This window comes from Rutilus rutilus, assembly GCF_951802725.1.
Source record: "Rutilus rutilus genome assembly, chromosome: 7".
NCBI lineage: Eukaryota > Metazoa > Chordata > Actinopteri > Cypriniformes > Leuciscidae > Rutilus > Rutilus rutilus.
The window spans coordinates 33422795-33442978 of NC_140221.1; the positions used below are offsets into that span (position 1 = coordinate 33422795).

The 20184-nt window shown below is 37.6% G+C and overlaps 1 protein-coding gene across 50 annotated transcripts in view; it reads left to right on the top strand.

Annotated features, from left to right (window-relative positions):
• Positions 1 to 20184, top strand: part of arvcfb (ARVCF delta catenin family member b) — a 206360-nt gene that overhangs the window by 118683 nt on the left and 67493 nt on the right. For 23 of the 50 annotated variants that reach the window (XM_084412992.1, XM_084412979.1, XM_084412981.1 and 20 more), the window contains 2 exons: positions 13435 to 13593; positions 14588 to 14608. In XM_084412992.1, the coding sequence (XP_084269118.1) occupies positions 13435 to 13593; positions 14588 to 14608 (180 nt within the window). Of the gene's footprint in view, positions 1 to 13434; positions 13594 to 14587; positions 14609 to 17547; positions 17659 to 20184 lie in introns of all 50 variants that reach the window. The other 27 variants (XM_084412978.1, XM_084412984.1, XM_084412945.1 and 24 more) reach the window with 2 other exon arrangements.

The following is a 20184-nucleotide window of genomic DNA, read 5'->3' on the forward strand; positions in this document are numbered from 1 at the left end:
TTTTACGTAGTTCAGTTAGGATAGTGTGCAATGGTGAAGTACAGTAGCAGTCCTTTAATTCTGCCAAAATGTGTTGCAGATCTGCCAGCCTGCTCTTACCTCATTCACTATTTAAAAAAAGACATGTCAGACAGACAAATGACTAATGACTAAACTCTCTAACCACCTTCCTGAATTAGTCATCACATTTCAGAATAAACATAGATGTGCAATTCTAGCGGTAGTTCATCAAAGCTGTTCAAATGTTTGTTGTGACTATCCTATAGTGAGTCATTTTGTTTATAATTTACACTCTCATTACACTGAGATTAACTGGCTTCCTCTTCAACAGGGGTGGAGCTGAATTCCAGGGTGTTAGGACAGAAAGCCTTGAGAGTTTCTTAGCATTTCCTTCCTGGACTGATACAATGCTCTTAGTCTTTCTGGGTTTACACCAAAGCTCCAGCAATAGCATTTGCTATTAGCAAACAAATTTACACTACTGTTCAAAAGTTTGTGATTTTTTTTCTCTTATGCTCACCAATTATGCTTATGCTGCATGTTTTAATCAAAAAACAATATTGTGAAATACTATTACAATTTGTTTTCTATTTATTTCTGTGGTGCAAAGCTGAATTTTCAGCATCATTACTCCAGTCTTCAGTGTTACATGATCTTTCAGAAATCATTCTAATGCTGATTTGCAGTTGTTCTACTTAATATTTGTGTGGAAACTGTGATAAATATTTGATGAATAGAAAGTTCAAAAGAACAGCATTGATTTTGAAATGGAAAAATAAAAGTCTTTACTATAATTTATCTTTTAAACAATTGAATGTGCAATTGCTGAATAAAAAAAAAAAAAAATCTTACTGAACCCAAACTTTTGAATGGTAGTGTTAGCATATTTTGCATTGTTTTGGTTTAATGTATTTCAGTAATGATTGATTCTTAAGTGCTACGGTTTCGAAAGCTAGGATTTGGTCGTTTAAAAAAAAAAGAAAAAAAGGGAGAATCAGAAGTTGGATGTTTTCATGTTACTTGGCTGATGAATGGAGAGGTGTTGACGTGATTTTGACTAAGTGATTTTGGCAGCTGTATGGATGAGCTGTTTGGGTCACTCTCTTCCAGGAATCCAACTGTAATTAGATGGAGCATGCTGGATATCTCTGGACATGACACAAACATGGATGCACGCAGACACACTCACCAAAACAAGCCATCTCTCTCAGTACTGCCTCTTCCTTCCTGTATTAATGAGGGTTTGATATCCGGCTGGCTGTGGGCAGCTGTGATCGCTCCTATTCTGAACCTAAAAATAATTAAAATCAGCTTAAGTTGCCCACACAACATGTTTAGCTAAAGTATTTTCTGAATGAAATATGATTTACACAATGCTGTAATGTTCTATTCAGAACATAGTGTTGCTATGCAATTGTTAGGATTTTTTTTCACACAGACAGCATATTATGTCTAGTCACACAATTAAATAATACAACTGTAAAAATGATTTTTTTTCAGTTAATTGTTTACATTTATTATTCATTTAAATTAAAATATAGTAATATTGTTTGTTATGCTTAATGAATAGTCATAGGAGAAGCCTCAGTGCTCAAAGCTCCGTTAGATATTTAGAGATCGTACGACTATACCAGAATAACTGGTCCATCTCACCTTAGCTTCAATTACAGATTTGGTTTTGATTTTACAGAGACGATTGTTGCCTCGGGAGTCTTCAATGATTCAATGATATACTTTCATAAAGAGCATGTTTTACAGGTCACGGTTTGTACAGTACTTGTCAGAGACTCGTTGATTGTTATAAAAGCAAGTCACGCACAATAATGCCCTTTGTTTTTGCTTAATGAAAGAGCAGTCTTTCTCCATTGTAGAGTAGGGGGGAATGAATTAGATGCGCTTCAGCTATTGGTTTATTATCCACAAGCTCTTTTGTTGTGTGCCATTAATCTATGATTAGAAATCCAAACAGGCAATTAGGAGGCAATATTCCAGAAATCAAAATCCAATCTGCCGCTAATCAAACACACCTTCGTAGTGGGCTGCTGAAATTGAATGGCAGTGGGCTGGAATACATTAGAACTAATGATGCCCCAGTATCACTCTCTTTCTGTTTTATTCTCTTTCTCTCTCTGTGTATCTCTTTATAACTCGTCCCTTTGCTTTGTCTTCTCACATTTATTCTCTATTTGATTGACACTATATAACCCACTTTTAGAAGGCTCTTACCTTTTGAAAGATGCCCAGTTCACACAGGAAAAAGTTATACAAGTTAAATTTAGTATAATGAATATTCTTTCTTAATATATTTCTATATTACAGTTTTTCCAAAGAGTATATTTCAGAGAAAGAGCAAGATACTTTGAATTTAAGGCATTTATATTTATCAATTTATTCATATAATCAGTGTTTAATAAACACACTCATTTAGAATGCTGGAAGATACCTAAAATGTCTTGTATCATAATATACAAGCAACAATAGCTGATGCGGATGAGCTTTTCTCCTCCGCTGCCTCCAAAGCCCCAAGGATCAGATCCAGTTTCTTTATGTAGCTTGTGCTTTTAGGGCTCATATGGATCCTAAGAGAATATTGCTTACAGATGGGCCTTTCACATGAGGTATGAATAGCCACAACATCTCGGCGGCACAGACACGACCGGCTGGGTTTCTAATGGATCATCCGGCCTCTCCTCGATTTCACAGGACCGTCTCCGTGACGCCGTACCGTGCAGATGGTGGATCAAGCTCCCAGACGTTGTTCCCGAACGCTTCTGCCGCGCACTGCATGCATACTCGGAACAGCGCTGCAATGCATTAGTCAATGGGCCATGAAATGCCAGTCGCTTTCAGCATTTGTGAAGTATAGTTCAGGTGCTGAGAGCCTCTTGAAGTGCGTAAGTAATGTTTCTGCAATGAGATGGATGACTACAACCTCAGTTCACAATGGCTATTCGTTATAAATCTATGTATTTGATGCATAAGGCTTCATAAATATAGAATTGTGAAGAATATAACCACCTTAAACAGGTCTAGGAGCAGGATAGATTGCATTGAGCCCAGAGCTCTGTGTGTACGTCTCTCATGCACTGCGCCTTAAAGGAACACGCCAACGTTTTTTTGAAATGGGGGTTATTAATATACAGATATTGACTTGGGACTATATTGGGGTGAAGCACAGGCGAAGCACTGCTACTTGGGCGCAGAGACACAAATGCGTTTGCCCACCTATCTAAATGTAGGGGAGATGGTGAATAACCCCTATTTCAAAAAACAGTGGCGTGTTCCTTTAAGTCACTGGATATATTACACAGCCTTTATCTCACTGCACAATATAAGCCATGCTGTAAATCAACAAGGGCTTCCATGACAACATGCCCTTCCTCTTCATGAAGCATGTGCTATAGAGGCAGCTCGCTCACTGGTGCGACTTTGTGACCACTTGCTCACACACACAAGCAATCATAAAGTCTATCGCTGATTTAATCACTTCTGAGTGGCTGCGCATTAGGACAAGATAAGGATGTGATAGACAGAAAGTGAGAACGGTGCAATCACTCATCCCAGACTGTTAAAATGTCCATGACAGGCCACCGCCGCTATCCAGCCCTCTGAGTGACTGTATTTCAGTGTTGTGCCTCAGAGGCAGGCTGGTCCCCTAGGCCTGATATTTGATCTGTTAACAGCTGGACCTTCAGTGGCAGAAGCAGCAAACAGGACAGCGGGAGCCAGAGCAGTGACAGGGGGAAGTCAAACACATGTCTTTCCTGCCCTGCCCATGGCCGCAGCCCGGAGACCCTGCATGAACTGATCTCTTGGCAAAGGTTCCCTGGCTATCCCTGGAAGAGACCACATTGCTGACTCGCAGCCAGAAAACAGTATTTGCGGTGCGTGCTGTTGTTGATGTACGTCCATATGGGCCTTTGCCCTCCAAAACCCTGCAATAGCAATAGCCTGAAGTTGCTTCACCCATTTCATGTAGAGTTACTGTGTATTACTCCCTCTTTTTGGCATCCTCTAGTAAAACAAACAACTCCCACAAGGTCATTGCACCTCCCATAACCCGGTGTCATCAAAGCAAAGTTATTCTGTTGGTTGAAATTTGTAATAAATTATCTATTAACCTAAATCCTACAAATTAATTTCACTTCTTTTTTTCTTCTTTTTTGAGATAAAAATAACAGATTTTGTGGTGGTAATTTCCAGAAATGAATTTTTAAAAAAAATTTGGTAATAAGGATACCACCTTTACTATTTTATGTATTATGTTGATACATTTTAACTTTTAAAACTACCTATGGACAATTTTTTTCTGACTTGGAAAGGGGGATGTTGATGATGCTGCACAGCCTTGCCCAGAAATGTAGTAATAATAATAATAGATTTTCAAAATTGTTAGGCTATTAGATAGCTAGCTAGGCTAGCCTAATGGTGTACTATCTAGCTTTAATAACATGATTACTAAGAATGGGCAATATGACCAACATCTCATAATTAAACCACAGCAAAACAAATACTTGCCTAATAGAAATAAAAAAGTTCTCAAGTAATTAGTCTATTTTAAGTAATCAGCTAAACCGCCAGTAATAAAATAAAAACAAAGAAATAAATGCAACATAAAAGATGCAGATACAAACAGTGCTTGATTAACATTAACGACACAGACAGCATCCAGTTTAATAGGTTGCTTTCACTTTAAGACTTTAAATCACGGATCTAATACTGACACACGGCCAAACTCTTTGTTCACTTAAGACATAACTGCAAAGATTGAAATTTGTACATAATTTGTGTGTATTTGACCGTTCAAGTGCGATAAGCCTAGAAAGAGAACGCACAATTCGGTACTTTCACGCTGACAGGCGAAGTAATCTGCAGCCAGTCTGACATCGGTCAGTATGTCAGTGGAGTTCTTTACGTGATCTACTGTGCTTTTAATAAATCTTTTAGTATTGTCAAGCTTATCATACTTTTTTTATTTTGTCATTCATCCATCTTAATCACATTGCCCAGTTTTTGGCACTTGACAGCAGGTGAGAAAGGTTCGCCCAGACCACTGACACAACATCTGTATCCTCGTGAAAATGATGCATTACAACTTTAATTAAATTAGGGATAATTAAATTCGATTATTATAATATATATATTTTTGTGAGAAATTTTGTTTTTATTGTGCTCATTTTGCGGTGAAATGGCGAATTATGCTGGACTGCAAAAAAAGCTTTTATTAAACTTTTAATTTGATTTACGACCAATTCGCCTAACAACGTAGCATACCATTATTTGATAGGCCTGCTAACTTAGTTATGATTTTTATTATCTTATTAACACAGTGCTGTAATTTTTTTCAATGGGTTTCAATAATCGCAAACTGTTTTTGTATTGTACAGTTGGAAGGGATTAGGTTCCTTTTTTTTTGACTGCTGTTTTCTTCTTACTGTGTTTACCTAGTTTTATAGGAAAACAGGATTGATATATGCTCTGACTGTGTTGTCAGGGTTGCATTCCAGAAAGGGAGCGCTGACCGTAAGCTGAATTATATGAGTGAAAGTGTGAGAGTGCGGGCAACTGTGTGCTTTTTCAAGCCCTGCTGTAAAGCCACGCCATGCCAGAAATCTTTCAGAAGGGTGTAACTTGGATACGTGACTAATTCTTTCCAGATGTTCAAAATTACCGTCGGAAAAATATTTTTCATCTAGCGAGACTGGTGGGGGGTAAATGGAATCACATAGATCATGTATTTTTATTAATTATGCAAACAAAGCTTGAAAACTTGTGCCAGACGAAAAGTTGTGCTTCACTGAGTAAATACTATTTTATTTTTAATTTTTTCAGAGAGAGAGAGAGAGAGAGAGAGAGAGAGTGGTGGGGGTTTTTTTTAGGTTTTTGAGATTTGTCATTTCTTGTTGTTTAGACCTGGGTATCTGGAACAAAAGAACAAAAGGGGTGACCAAGGGCACCAGTGGAGAAAAAGAATGGCTTCTCAAAGCTGATGTTAGAGAAACGGATGCGGCCAATGTGTGAGGAATGTCTAAAATGAGGCCCCCGTGTTCGTAGACGATGAGAGGACAGAGATTTGGCACTGGATCACTCAGGAGGACAAAGAGATTAGCAGAGCCATTACAGGCCGCTAGCCTCTATTCCTCGCCTTTTCTCTTTCATCCCTCGTCCTTCCATCCCTTTTTTAGTTAAGTTAATCTGCCAGCCGTCGTCTTTAAATGCATTTGACCATCCGTTATCTTTGGAATGTTCAGGCCAACCCCTCCCTTCCCCTCTTCCCGCCCCATTGGGACATATCTGTCCATTGGTTTGGGCCTTTGGCTTGACTCAAATCTTCAGCTTCTTTCTTGTCACTCATCGTGTCCCCTCCATCCAATTACCCTCCATCCATTTTATTTCCACTTAACTTCCCCGGGCAGTCATACAGAGAAGATCCGTGTGCCCTCTTCTCAGTTATTTGTTTTTTAAATTGTCTGATTTATTTGCTCAATTTTCCACAAGTACAGCGCAGTGAAATGAAAGCTAATTCCCGCTTGCTGTCACATCCTGGCATGGCGGGTGTGACTCTCGGTCATGAAGATGGATGCGGGAAAAGAAGCAAGTTGATGGGAAACTCTTATGACCCAAGGTTATACAAACGCTCTTGGCAAATGGATTAACTGTGTAAGATCCTACCGATGATTGCTGCTGTGAGGTCTGACTGAAATCCTGTTAGCCAGAGCACCATGCATTACTGACGGCGAGGCTGCGGCCCAGGTGATGCATGGCAACTGTAATGAACAAAGTGGAGGTGCGAAAACTAATCTTCTCTGTATCTTGCAGACCTTCTCCGGAGTGATATTAAGCTAGTTGATGATGTTTTGTTCAGTTTTCAAATGGTTATGAAGCTATTAATCAGACACAAATGAATCGAAAGAAAATCGGAGACACTTTTCATTCAGAGTAGTGCTGGAATGGAATGCAATGGGATACTGCACAGTATACAGTGTATACAGCCTCAGCCTGCTGGTTTTTATTTTATTTTATTTTTTTATAGTTGGTTAAACAGTAGTGAAATAGGAAAGATTAATTGGAGACAAATTAATCTAAAGGCTGGAATAAATAAAAAAAGTTATTTGTGTATTACTTAAGACTTAGAAAATTGTTTTAGTTTTAGCTTCTCTCTGAGGCAGAACCCTTAAAGGTACACCTTTGTGACCTAATAAAGGGTGCATATTGCTACCTTAAAGGTTTAGTTCAACCAAAAATGAAATTTATCCCATAATTTACTCACCCGGCCTCAAGCCATAGGTGCATATGACTCTCTTCCTTCAGCTGAACACAATAGAAGTTATATTAAACAAATATCCTGGCTCTTCCAAGCTTCATAATGGGAGTGAATAGTAACAGGGAGTGAATTTGAAGCCAAAAAAGCGCATCCATCCATCATAAAAGTAATCCATACGACTCCAGGGGGTTAACAAAGCCCTTCTGAAGTGAAGCAATGCTTTTTTGGAGGAAAAATATCCATATTTGTAACTTTATAAAGTAACAGCCGTACGCGAGTTGAGTTCCAGCCAAAGAGTGAACACTGACCCGACGCATGATGTATTGACGAACGCGGAAGCGCAGAGGATTGTCACGAATTAGAAGTCTTAAATGTGAATTTTCAAAGAGAAATGTTGGAGGAGCTTGAGTTTGTTGCCCAGCCCTATTTTTTTGTACTGCGAGAGACATCTACTCTCACCTAAGCTTATGCTACTCTTACATCATACTCGACTCTCTCGTGAATGTGCGGATGGCCGTTACTGGAAGCTAGTGATTACAATTTATAAAGTTATAATTATTTATATTTTTCTTACAAAAACCTTTCGCTGAAAGAAGAAACTCATATACACCTAGGATGGCTTGAGGGTGAGTAAATTATGGGATAATTTTCATTTTTGGGTGAACTAATCCTTTAAGGAGTATCAGGTACAGAGGTGTACCTTTGAGGGTTTTCCCCCAGTGACAAGCTAAAGGTAACATATATATATATATATATAATGCATCAAATGTGAAAAAAAAAATACACCCTTAGAACAAAATGAGAAAGGCTTTAGATGGTTGTTGTGTTTGAGGTGTGAAGTGTGGAGAGCACAAATGTTGATCTCTCAGCTTTACAGACGGGTGGTCTTTTTATCCAGTGTGGATCAGGAGCAGGCCTGATAGCAAAGTATCTCCGCTACTCAGAAGCTTTTTAATTGTCAATGGTTTTTTTTCTCATTTGCCTATCTGCTCTATTTGCTCCAGCTCACCTTATCTTCTCCAGCTCTGTCTCAATTTGCCATTATGGAAGACTGATGTTTATCTCACACACCTCACCGTCGCTCCTTACAGGGAAAAAGGTGAAATTAAAACCCACCTGGTATTTCTTTTGCATAAGAAACCATGCTGTGCAATTACCAACCCCTTAATTATGTGCAGATTCAACACAAGAGGTTTTGAAACGTGATATAACACTCATGAAAAGGCCTTGGTGAAACTCTTGGTGAACTGCGCTCATTATTTCTCTAACTTGTTTCCTTAACAAAGTTAATTTTGCTAAGGAACGCCTGACTCTCCCACAGCTTTTAATCTGTTCTCAATGCTCAGAGAGTTGTTTGTTAAAGTATTTACTACATGTATAACTTAGAAAGAAGTGTAAAGAAATCTTTGGTTAATGTATTAGACATGCCCTAACTATCATCAGTCTACAGGCTTTGTCTGGAAGAAAGGAGTTGGTGTAGGTGTTCCTTTCTTTCTTAAATTAGAACATCTTAAATCATTTTCTGAAGCCCGTAGGGTTGCCCAGAAACTCCCGTCTCAATTCTGTGAGACATGCACACTCGCATAAACACGGGGTTCAGGAGTTCACCTGTGTAATAGTTGTCATAAAGGAAAAGCTGCTATCTGTGGCAGCAGATTTCCCCCATGCGACGCGGATCATCCGTGATAAAGACACCACTGAATGATGCTCAGGTTGGTGGCAAAATCCTCAGCCTGTCTCTGAGCTATATCAGTCAGGTTTTGGGTAGGTGGAAGTAGCGAGGACTCAAGTGCAGGAAACCAGGGCTTTTTATTAATAATAAAAATAAAACAAAATACAAACAAAAATTACCCCGAGGGGGAAAACAACACTGACAGGACTGGACTGGACTGGACAACATACAGGAGGAACATAACAGGGTAAAGTTACAACGACGAACCAGCACAGGACTACTTCATCTGATATTTAATGGCAGTTGGCAAACAACTTTTTAGTGTGCATTACCACCACCTTCTGAAATGGAGTGTGGATCAAAATAGCCTATTTTACCCACTAGAAAATAAATTAATATATGGATTTTTTTATGCTTTTAACTTACGCCTTACTATAATTTACTGCCATATTTACCTGTTTTTTTGCACTTTTTTTGCACTTTTTGCATATTTGTCTGCCAATTAATTTCCGACTACTCCTATATGGGCTGGAATCCAGATAAATTTCACTATTACTCATACTTTATTGAATCTGTAAACAGTTTGGGTTAATTCCAACATAATATCCTGTCTTGCTTCTGACTGCATGTTTTTGAAACTGGTTATCAACTGGCTACTTGAATCTGACCCTATTAACACTTTACTTGGCTTATTTTTTTTCTACCCACTCAAGGGCTAAAAGAATGGCCAACATTTCTCCTGTAAACACTGACAAATTATCATTAACTCTTTTATTTAATGAACGCTCCAGCACAGGACTGAAAACACAAGGAGAATAAATAGGGAGAGCAAACAAAGCAGGTAACGAGGGAGGACAGGTGGGGTAAATGAATCAATAATCAGGTAACAAGATGGGCGGGGTTAGACCATGGACAGTAGAGCACATGGCACAAGGAAACATACATGACAAGCCATGTGCTCACACCAAACATGACAAAAACACAAGCACATAGCCAGTAAAACAAATCACAAGCCATGTGCTCACACAAAACGAGACATGAACATGCAGCCAAGGAGAACACTCTTAAGCCACGTGTTCACACAGAACATGACAACATGAAAGCATACAGCTAGTGGAAAACAGACAAAACATGACATGAAAGTATGTGGCCGACATAAACATGAACCACGTGCTACACAAAACACAACACATGTGGACAGAAGAGCGTACGGCCCGAGAGAACTCGAAACCGCACACTCACACGACAAGACAGAGCGCACGAGAACGAGTGTAAGCTCATCCTGTGCGCTCACAACAGAGGACAAACACGCGGTGCATGAATGTCCGAATCCCGACACAGAACCGAAACCAAACTAGACTGATGTGTCGGGATCCAAACACCACGCCCCGCACATGTAACAAGGCATACAGACAAGAGAACGCTTGAAGCCGCGCGCCCCCACACAAAGACATGACAAAACAGGAGTGTCAGAGCTCTGTCACAAAACCAAGAAATAAACTAGACAGAAGTGACAGAACCCTGACAATATCTCTGTCCGGCTGACTGAGGAGACTTTTTTTTATGGGTTTATGCCCCATCATTTAAAGGTAATTTTCACTGGGAAAATAAACTTCATGAATGGCTGGTGAACATGAAACTGTTTTGCATACTGTGTGTATCCTGAAAGGTATTGATGTCATGGTCAGGTGTTTATTTTTATACTGTAAATAAACTAGATATGGCTCCAGCTCTCCCACAGATCTAATTTTGTTTCTGTATATTTCTCTAAGGGTTTGGGTAAGGGCCAGTGCTGTGCTCATCATGAGGTTCAAATATGAGGAACTTTTGTAGTAGAACAAAAAATATCTATCAGTGGTTTTAAGGATTTGTAGAAATTGTAAAAAAGAGAAAACCAATTCAGCATGTGGATCTTGTTTTCCAGCAAGAATATCTGAACATCCTTAAAAACATGTCAGTTTAGTTTAGAAGCAAAACCTCACTTAATTTCAGAGAATGTAGGTATTTTAAATAATAAAGTATTTTAATATTTTTCACCGGCAGCTTTTTATACACTATGAAAAAAAGTGTGTATATTTTTATATTCATGATACGTTCTCTTCATGTTTTCATGGACAATGATGTACAATATCTGGTGCTTTTTACTTTGAATGCATTAGAGAATTAATTTATTTCCTGTAAACATCTTTTCACTCCTATTTTTCTTAAACACTTTTCTGCTGAGCTTCTGAACTCTGTAGCTCCTACAAAGTGATCGTTGGCCTCTCTGAAGCTGCTCCCAAGAGTATCCTCCTCCGAGCAGAGAGTTTTATGAGACGACCTTTGATGTAGCCTCCGTTTCATGATAATTCAACCAATAATGTCCCCGGAGACAACAACATTGGAATTTATTTTAGTCTTCACAGCTTTTCACAACTGTCCTTCAGTATGGAAATGATCCCTTAATGGATTTTAATAAAAAAATCTTGTAAATTTCGATTTTAATGATTTACAAATAATGAACAGTTACAAGAATTTTATACAATAATTAAGAATTTATTAGTCTGAGAACTAAACTAAATTTCATTATAGATTGTGTAATTCCATACAAAGATATATATCCCTTCAGGCTGCCAAGAAATTACCATGAGGTGCAACCACCATATGTGAAGAACCAAGACCCAGTTTCAATTCCTATTAACATAAGGCCATTTAGAAACAGACACATTTAGTGTCCATTTCTCATGTTATGCCATGATTCCTATTTAAAAAATTCATGTTGAAAAGAGGCATATTTATCTGTGCTTTCACAAGGGAGCTAATAGGCTTTTTAAAAGTATCTCATTACTTTCTCATATTGTATTCTGCTCAAGCTTGCTTCTTGGCTGTCAAGAAAGTTAATCAAAGCTTTGTTTCTGTGTGGTACGCCTGCATAATCCATGTGGCACTCAGCTATTAGGAGCGAGGCACTTCAGATAAGATGTTTTATCCTCATCAATCATCGGTTTCAGTCAATTCACTTATACTGACACCCCTGTCTTAGACCAATTAATGGAACAATTAAAACGAAATCACTCCAGAAGGAAGAAAAAGTTTCTTTTGACTTCAGTTTCTCTTAGAAGAATGCAGTTCTGAGGTTGGACAGGCAGCCGCTCGAACTGCCAACGCAGAGGAATGATACTGACACATGAAAGGCTAGAAGTCAATGATTAGTGAGATGGGCTACGGATCAATTTGGCCTGCCACAGACTTTGAAGCCTTCCGCTATGCTAATCAATGAAAAACTGCCTACTCGTTAATGCCTTCAAAGATGGATGGAAAACAAATGGCTACCTCTGGCATCATCCCTCATCAGCCCTCCTGTGCTGCTGCCAACACACACGCACACACACACACACACACAGTTCTCCCCAGTCTGATTGTACCCTCAATGTTTGCTGTTGTTTCTTTCTGTGTCATTTACAATTGCCTCAACCACCTTTGCTTCTCATTTTCATTTGAAGCAAGTACTATAGCTTCAGGACTTTTGATTGTTTGTTTGTTGTTTATTTACCTTGTCTGATAACACAAGGTCTCAGGGGTGTTCTGTTCATTCTCTCTCAAGCAAAACATTTTTTTTCTTTTATTATTGTACCCTGTCCTTGAAGATTCAACTCTATATAATAGAATATAATAGAATATAATTCTGTTTTTGTTGCATAATACAGTACATGTTGTGTACACACAACTGACAGTGAAGATTTTTACATAAAGAGTTATATTTATATTTTTATTACAAAAGAAGTCACTTGAATATTATTTTTTGGATAAATATAAAAAGACTTTATTATTTCATGGCTTAAATTTTAAAAACCGGTGACAAGCCTAGATTTCTATTTCAAATAAATGTTATTTTGAACCAACCTCTATATATTTATATATATATAGACACACTCTACATTTCTCACATTATCATCACTAGAGTTTATCAAATCAATTGAAATTGAACTGGTTTTGGCCATCTTTTTGTTAGACTGCATGTCTCTCAAATGAATTAGGTCTAATAGCTGTCAACTGTTACATTTAAGTACACAATTAGATAATACCAATTTATGTCAACCAGTTACCAAGAAATGCTTCATTTTGTTCAGTCTATGGTGTAAAAAGGTTGCATTAGTAATTAAAGAAAAAAAAAAACACTTAAGCAAAACATGGTCAGGTCAGGTGTATGTATACGTGTATGTATGTATTTGTTATCATATATAACAACCTGAAATATTACTTGTTTAAGTTTCCAAAAGTTTAATTACATACAAAATGTGTTGCTTTTGTTTTGAGACGGACATCACTGAAAAGTTTGGTTTAGGGTTAAAGTTAGTGAGTGAGTCAGATTTGCTTTCTTACATGTAGAAAGGTTGACCAAAATTCAAATATTCCCTCATCTATCATTTAAATCTGTAAAAAGGTTTCCTTGAATGCCCAGCTAATCCCACAGGAGTGACATTTGACCTTGTACCACCGCCCTCTGCTTGTCCCACAGGAGCAGAGCCCCAGTAACCAGACATCACTGGCCATGATGCAGGAGCCCCAGGAGGTTGTGGAGGAGACTGTCACTATAGAGGAAGACCCCGGCACACCCACCTCTCGTGTTTCTGTGGTTACCTCAGAGGACGGAACTACACGCCGCACAGAGACAAAGGTACTCCTGCTTACAACTGCCACATTTGAGAAATATCTTTGTTTACATATTATGTTATTATTAGCTATGCAAATGCTCATTTATGCTCACAGCATCTCACAGTACATTTACATTTATTTACAGCAACTTACCTCAAGTTTATCAGGCAAAATCTCCCTCTAAGAGCTGTTTTATATTTAACAAAAGACTTATTAAATAAGACTACTTTTTATCAGAAATTACTGTATATATCATGCATTGTATAAAATGGGGAATTATAGAAGAAATAAATGTTCTTGTTGTTGACATTTTTACATTAATTTACATTTATTTTTACATTCTTTTAGTATTATAGTGTTTATTAATATTTTGAAGTTACTTGTATTTGTATTTTTTCAATTTTAGTTAGTTTTATTAGTTTTGTTATGTTTTTTTGCCATTTTTATTTTGTCTTTTTGAAATATTTCTATTTAGTTTAAAATGATTTTATTTCAGTTTTAGTAATTTTATTACTTCAATTCAACTTATTTTATTTCAGTTAGTTAACAAGGCAACATTTCTAACTTTATTAAGTTTTTGTAAGTTTACATTTTCATCTAATTATTTACATTTTATTTTATTCCAGATTTATTTCAATTAACAAGTTCAAGTTAAAAATAGCACCTCCTGGTAAAAACCTTTTGTCCAGATTAGTGAGAGGTGTTTATGTGGTTTACAGTAGTCAGTGGGTTTAGCCAATCAGCTCTTTAGTGATGAAACAAAGAGATTAACAGACTAGTGCCTCTTTACCAGTCACACAGCTCAGATGTTTTCAACCCGAGAGAGCATTTTGCTATAGTCTAGGCTGGAAAGTTGAAAGAGTTCAACATATGAAAATGTTGCTCCTAATATGCAAAAGAGAAATTTAGCACACAGTTATAGCAGTAGCTCTGTTTAGATCAAACCTTTTATGTTGTACTTTTGTAAGCCGCACAATCTTGATTCCCCTTTACTTTTGTTTTGTTGTTTATAAAAGGACAATGTGACTAATATGAAGGTGAGTTAAAATCTCTCTCTCACATAAGCTTTCTCACACACGCCAGTCACCATTATTTGTGCCCATTGAAGCTCAACAATGCATAGCATCTCAGCGCTGGTGTGAAATCACTGCATAAAGCTTCAATTGGCAGAGCGGTCACCTCTTAACGCCCTTTACTGCTATGGTCCTGTTCGTAATCGTAGGTTTACATTCCCCTTGCAGATTCTGCTAAATGTCTATCATTTTTAAAAATGTTAAGGGATCATGCAAATTTCCCTTTTTTAAATGAAATACTGCCCTGATGAAGCTGTGGTTACGCCAAATTGAATTAGCAAAGTTAGTAACTTGAGAAGAAAGCTGTTTGGCATATTGTTAGGTGCAGTTTTTAAACTTTTGAACAAGATTTGTGTTTTTTTAGTTATCAGTTTTATACTCAAAAGTCGGCATGAAATAAAATTCACACTATCTATTTTCTAAATGCATCGCATTGATTTTGTTTTAATAAATAAATAAATAATTCATTTTTTAATCAAAATGTCATAACCAGTCTCCAATTATTTAGCCCACTTAAAACCTATTCCATTCTTACAATCAGTTGCAAACTCGCATTCAGATCTGCCTCCAGCCAATCAATAACAGATGGAACCGAGTTTTCGCCCTACATTCACTGTAAAAAATTTCTAACCTCCCTAACTCAAAATTTTCTAGTGACTGGTCACATCTAAATTTTTCAATTGGCCCAAGTGAAATTCTGTAAATTTAATTTTATAATTTACAGAATTTCACTTGGGCCAATTGAAAAATTTAGATGTGACCAGTCACTAGAAAATTTTGAGTTAGGGAGGTTAGAATTTTTTTTACAGTGTTTGTTTTCTTTTTCGATTATCCATTCACTCATATGTACGTCACAATATGGAAGAAAATATCTGCCACTCCTTCTATCTCACTTCTTCTGGGCAGTACAAATTAAACAGCAAAACTTATGCTCTCTCTTACTTTTTAAAAATGCTAAACATATTACACATTCTGCAAAGGGCATGTACACTTATGAGAAAAGGATCATGTAAAGTGTACAACCCATATCACATATCAAAAATAAACAGCTATATGCATGCACAAGCATTAACCAATGTGCACATAGAAACGGCCCTGTTCTGCAGTGTAACACAAATGACTGTTGATACATAGTGGAGGGAAGTGAAGGGTAAAGAATGATCTTACTGCTGCACTGTTTCTCACCATTAGACCACTCACACACGGCCAAACTTATGAAGCACACAAAGGAATAACATCACAGTTTGTGAGGTGTATGTGTGCACAGATGTATGGGTCCTTCTGCTGATATGGGGGTTGTGGAGACAAGCTTGTAGTCACGTAAATACATCACCTCCAGCCAGTGTAGGATAAATAGCTCTGGGTCGAGGGCAAAATCCTAGCGCTCTATTACTTCCTGGATGTGTTTGAAACTAATGTTCACAGTCAGCATAAATGTACTTCCTAAAGAAATTGGCACCATAACATCTTCTCTAATGCTCTTAAACAAATTCATCCAGAGATACCCAAGGAAATATTACGACTGCACTGCTTATTTCTTAGTAGAAATTAGGGATGCTCCGATCGATCGGCCGCAGATCGGTATCGGCCGATAAACACATTCTCTGACTTGATCGGTAGTCTCTAAATTTGTCCGATCTCACAAACCGATCGCAATTTGAATGCAACATAAAACCGAAAAAGGTTGCCGCTGACGTGCGTGCAAACTAGACCACATTCTGCTTTGTAACTTTGCAAAACATTTGTATTAGGATCTCGGGTATGGTAGGTATGGATGGACGATGTGTCAAGATCAATCGAACAGTGTTGAATGATCGGGATCGGTATTGGCCGATCATGATGACAAGAAATCAGTGGTCGGTATTGGCTACAAAAATCCTGATCGGAGCATAGTAGAAATGGAATTATTTGAAAAATATAAAAAAATGGATATTGATGAATTGATTCATTCATATGCTTCATCAGATGCCATTTTTATTCTTTCCACCATTGAATCGCATACACAGCATTGTGGGATATCGTAGGCAGCATAAATGTACCCCATAATCCTGTGCTTACAGAACAAAAAACGACTAGATGAAGGCACTTTAGTTGACAGGATGTTGAAACATTGAATACAGACATACCTGTAGACATGCTGTATACTGCTTATGAAGGCATCATTTAGCTGCCTTTATTTTCATCCATTGGTGTAAAAATTAACTTTGCAGGGTTGTTTTAGAATAGTGAAAATGTTTATACATATTGATAGGGATTCTATAACTGTATAGATAGATTATAGTAGTAGATTAGAATGAGTAGATTATAGACTAGAAACATTACAAACTGACTCAAAGATTACTTAAAATTGTATCTAATAAAATGAATAGCCAAAACATAATTTATAAAGAATAAGAAAAATATTATTAATGAAAGAATATTGAATATTAAATAAATAACATAAATAAATGAAATATTATTGCCATTCTTTTAGTTTAAAGAAAAAAACAGTTTACATGTAGAAGCCTCAGATAAAATAATGTGTTTCTCTCGTATGCGTCTTTCTCTGCTTCTGTGTTTTCTCCTCTTGGAAATCGTCCAGCTAGAGGAACATTCAATTAAGTGCTGAAATTACTCTTTTGTGAAGGACAAAATGAGACCATAAAAATATTTTGTCTCAAAGGCATTCTCATGTTTTCTTGTTTAGCCAGATAATTCATATCGAAATTAATTCTCTGGCCCAGTTTGTGTTTTGGAATATTCTGGACTATTAACGAGGCTTCATGGGAAAAGTCCAACTTTTTTTTTTTTAAACAGGCTTTCATTTAACTGTTTTCCTTTCATTCTTACAAGGCTTAACATTTCCATCATTACTATATCCTTTTCTGACTAATGCCTCCTGAACTGACATACTTTCACTGTAGGTGACCAAAGTGGTTAAAACCATCACACGACGAACCTTCCAGCCAGTGGTCCTGACCCAGTCCAAACCATCTACTCCCATTCCTCCATCTACACCATCTGAAACAAAACCAGTAAAGAGTGCTTTTGGTTGACATCTCATCCCTCCCGTCTTTCATCTCACTAACTGTGTCTGTAACCCACAGCTGGTGTGGCAGTGGTCTGTAAAACTAAATACCAGGGAGATCATAAAACCCTTATAGAACTGTAAAACCTATGGCCATGACGCCTGCATGCACCTTTTAACAGGCAAACATTAGTGTAAACAGCCATTGCTGTAGATAGACACCTTTCATTAGAGGCAACAGTAGCCTTGGTGGTTAAGCTTAGTCTAAATATAAGCCTCAGTGTCCTTCTACCTTTTAAACTTGCCCATGTTTCACATTTAGTTTCAATAACCTTTTTAAAGTCAACATGAAATGCTGCTTGCGATTGATTTTATGAAAAAAAAAAAAATATATATATATATATAAATATATGTAAATTAATTGCGTAAAAATGCATGTTTTTCACCGGTTTTCGCTAAATAAACACAATTAAGCATGATATTTCAATAAGCAAGAAAGTTATAGTGTAGTTATATTTAATTTTTTTATATATCTGAAACAATGTGCGGCAGCACATCACATTCACATTATTCATTCACAATAAGAACTATAACTATTTTTTCAAGCAAATTTTTATAGGTTGACTTTAAAAGAGATTGGTGTATGTTTTCACATAATATATGTTAACCTCATGTGTGGGTGTTAAGGAGTGTTCACACTGACAGCGATTTGTAGAGATGGTGCAGCTTAAAGTTGGGACGGCATGAGCAACAGAGACAATTGGCGATGCAACAGAGAAGCAACACTGGCAACAACCAGTAGGAGTGCAGACAGTCAGTCTTACAGCTACATATGTAATTCACCTTATGAATACAGTTGGATAATGCAATCGAGTGTAAATGCATACTTGCAAACAGTACAGCAGTTCAGATGACTTCCCCCAATTAAATTGACATGGGGGTGATTGCTGCATTTATCTTGTCTATCTGTTTGTCAAAATCAACAGCAGCTCACCAAAATAGCTGTGTATCCCGTTGGTAAAACTTACACTGAAGTATACAAATGTGAATATTTGTGACTCTTTTTGTGGTAACAGACCTCTATAGACATAGACACATCCCTTGAGATATTACACACTGACAACTGGCCATGTGGCTTGTAAGGGCTCACACACAAATTCAAGCAGTCATGGTTCATCTTCAATGACGATTAATTTTTATCAAGCTCATTAATTTCCAAGATGAATTTACAGCCATGGACAAAATAGCCAATTAATTGCTCTGCAGAATTCACTGAGCAGCAAATTGGTTTCTGTATCAGCATTGAACCTTCAGAAGCAGCAGCACTCCATCCTCTTGACGGGCAGACATTTTTGTAGAATAAGGGACTGGATTAACACTCAGAGGGGAATAGTGATTTATTTAAGTTGAGTCATAAAGACGTCAATGCCCAGTGATAGACACGGAGAACTAGAACATCATTTAGGTCCCATGTAGTCTTGTGGCAGTTCTTATGTTGATAGATTTAGTGTTATACAGTATACACTGCTCTCTCTTAGTAACATACTGTATGTGGTAGTGGTTTCCTTTGTAAGGTTCCTCAAAGGGGTGTGTTTAAAAGTAAGTCCCTCGTTTAGTAAAAAAGTTTATCATATTTACATACATTGCTGATCCCAAACTTTTAAACAGTAGTGTATTTAAATGTACAGTGAGGAAAATAAGTATTTGAACACCCTGCTATTTTGCAAGTTCTCCCACTTAGAAATCATGGAGGGGTCTGAAATTGTCATCGTAGGTGCATGTCCACTGTGAGAGACATAATCTAAAAAAAAAAATCCATAAATCACAATGTATGATTTTTTAACTATTTATTTGCATGATACAGCTGCAAATAAGTATTTGAACACCTGAGAAAATCAATGTTAATATTTGGTACAGTAGCCTTTGTTTGCAATTACAGAGGTCAAACGTTTCCTGTAGTTTTTCACCAGGTTTGCACACACTGCAGAAGGGATTTTGGCCCACTCCTCCACACAGATCTTCTCTAGATCAGTCAGGTTTCTGGGCTGTCGCTGAGAAACACAGAGTTTGAGCTCCCTCCAAAGATTCTCTATTGGGTTTAGGTCTGGAGACTGGCTAGGCCACGCCAGAACCTTGATATGCTTCTTACAGAGCCACTCCTTGGTTATCCTGGCTGTGTGCTTCGGGTCATTGTCATGTTGGAAGACCCAGCCTCGACCCATCTTCAATGCTCTAACTGAGGGAAGGAGGTTGTTCCCCAAAATCTCGCAATACATGGCCCCGGTCATCCTCTCCTTAATACAGTGCAGTCGCCCTGTCCCATGTGCAGAAAAACACCCCCAAAGCATGATGCTACCACCCCCATGCTTCACAGTAGGGATGGTGTTTTTGGGATGGTACTCATCATTCTTCTTCCTCCAAACACGTTTAGTGGAATTATGACCAAAAAGTTCTATGACTTTCTCCCATGACTCCTCTGATAATATAATAAATAGAGTGGAGGTGGACATTTTAAAGGCAGACTAACAGGTCT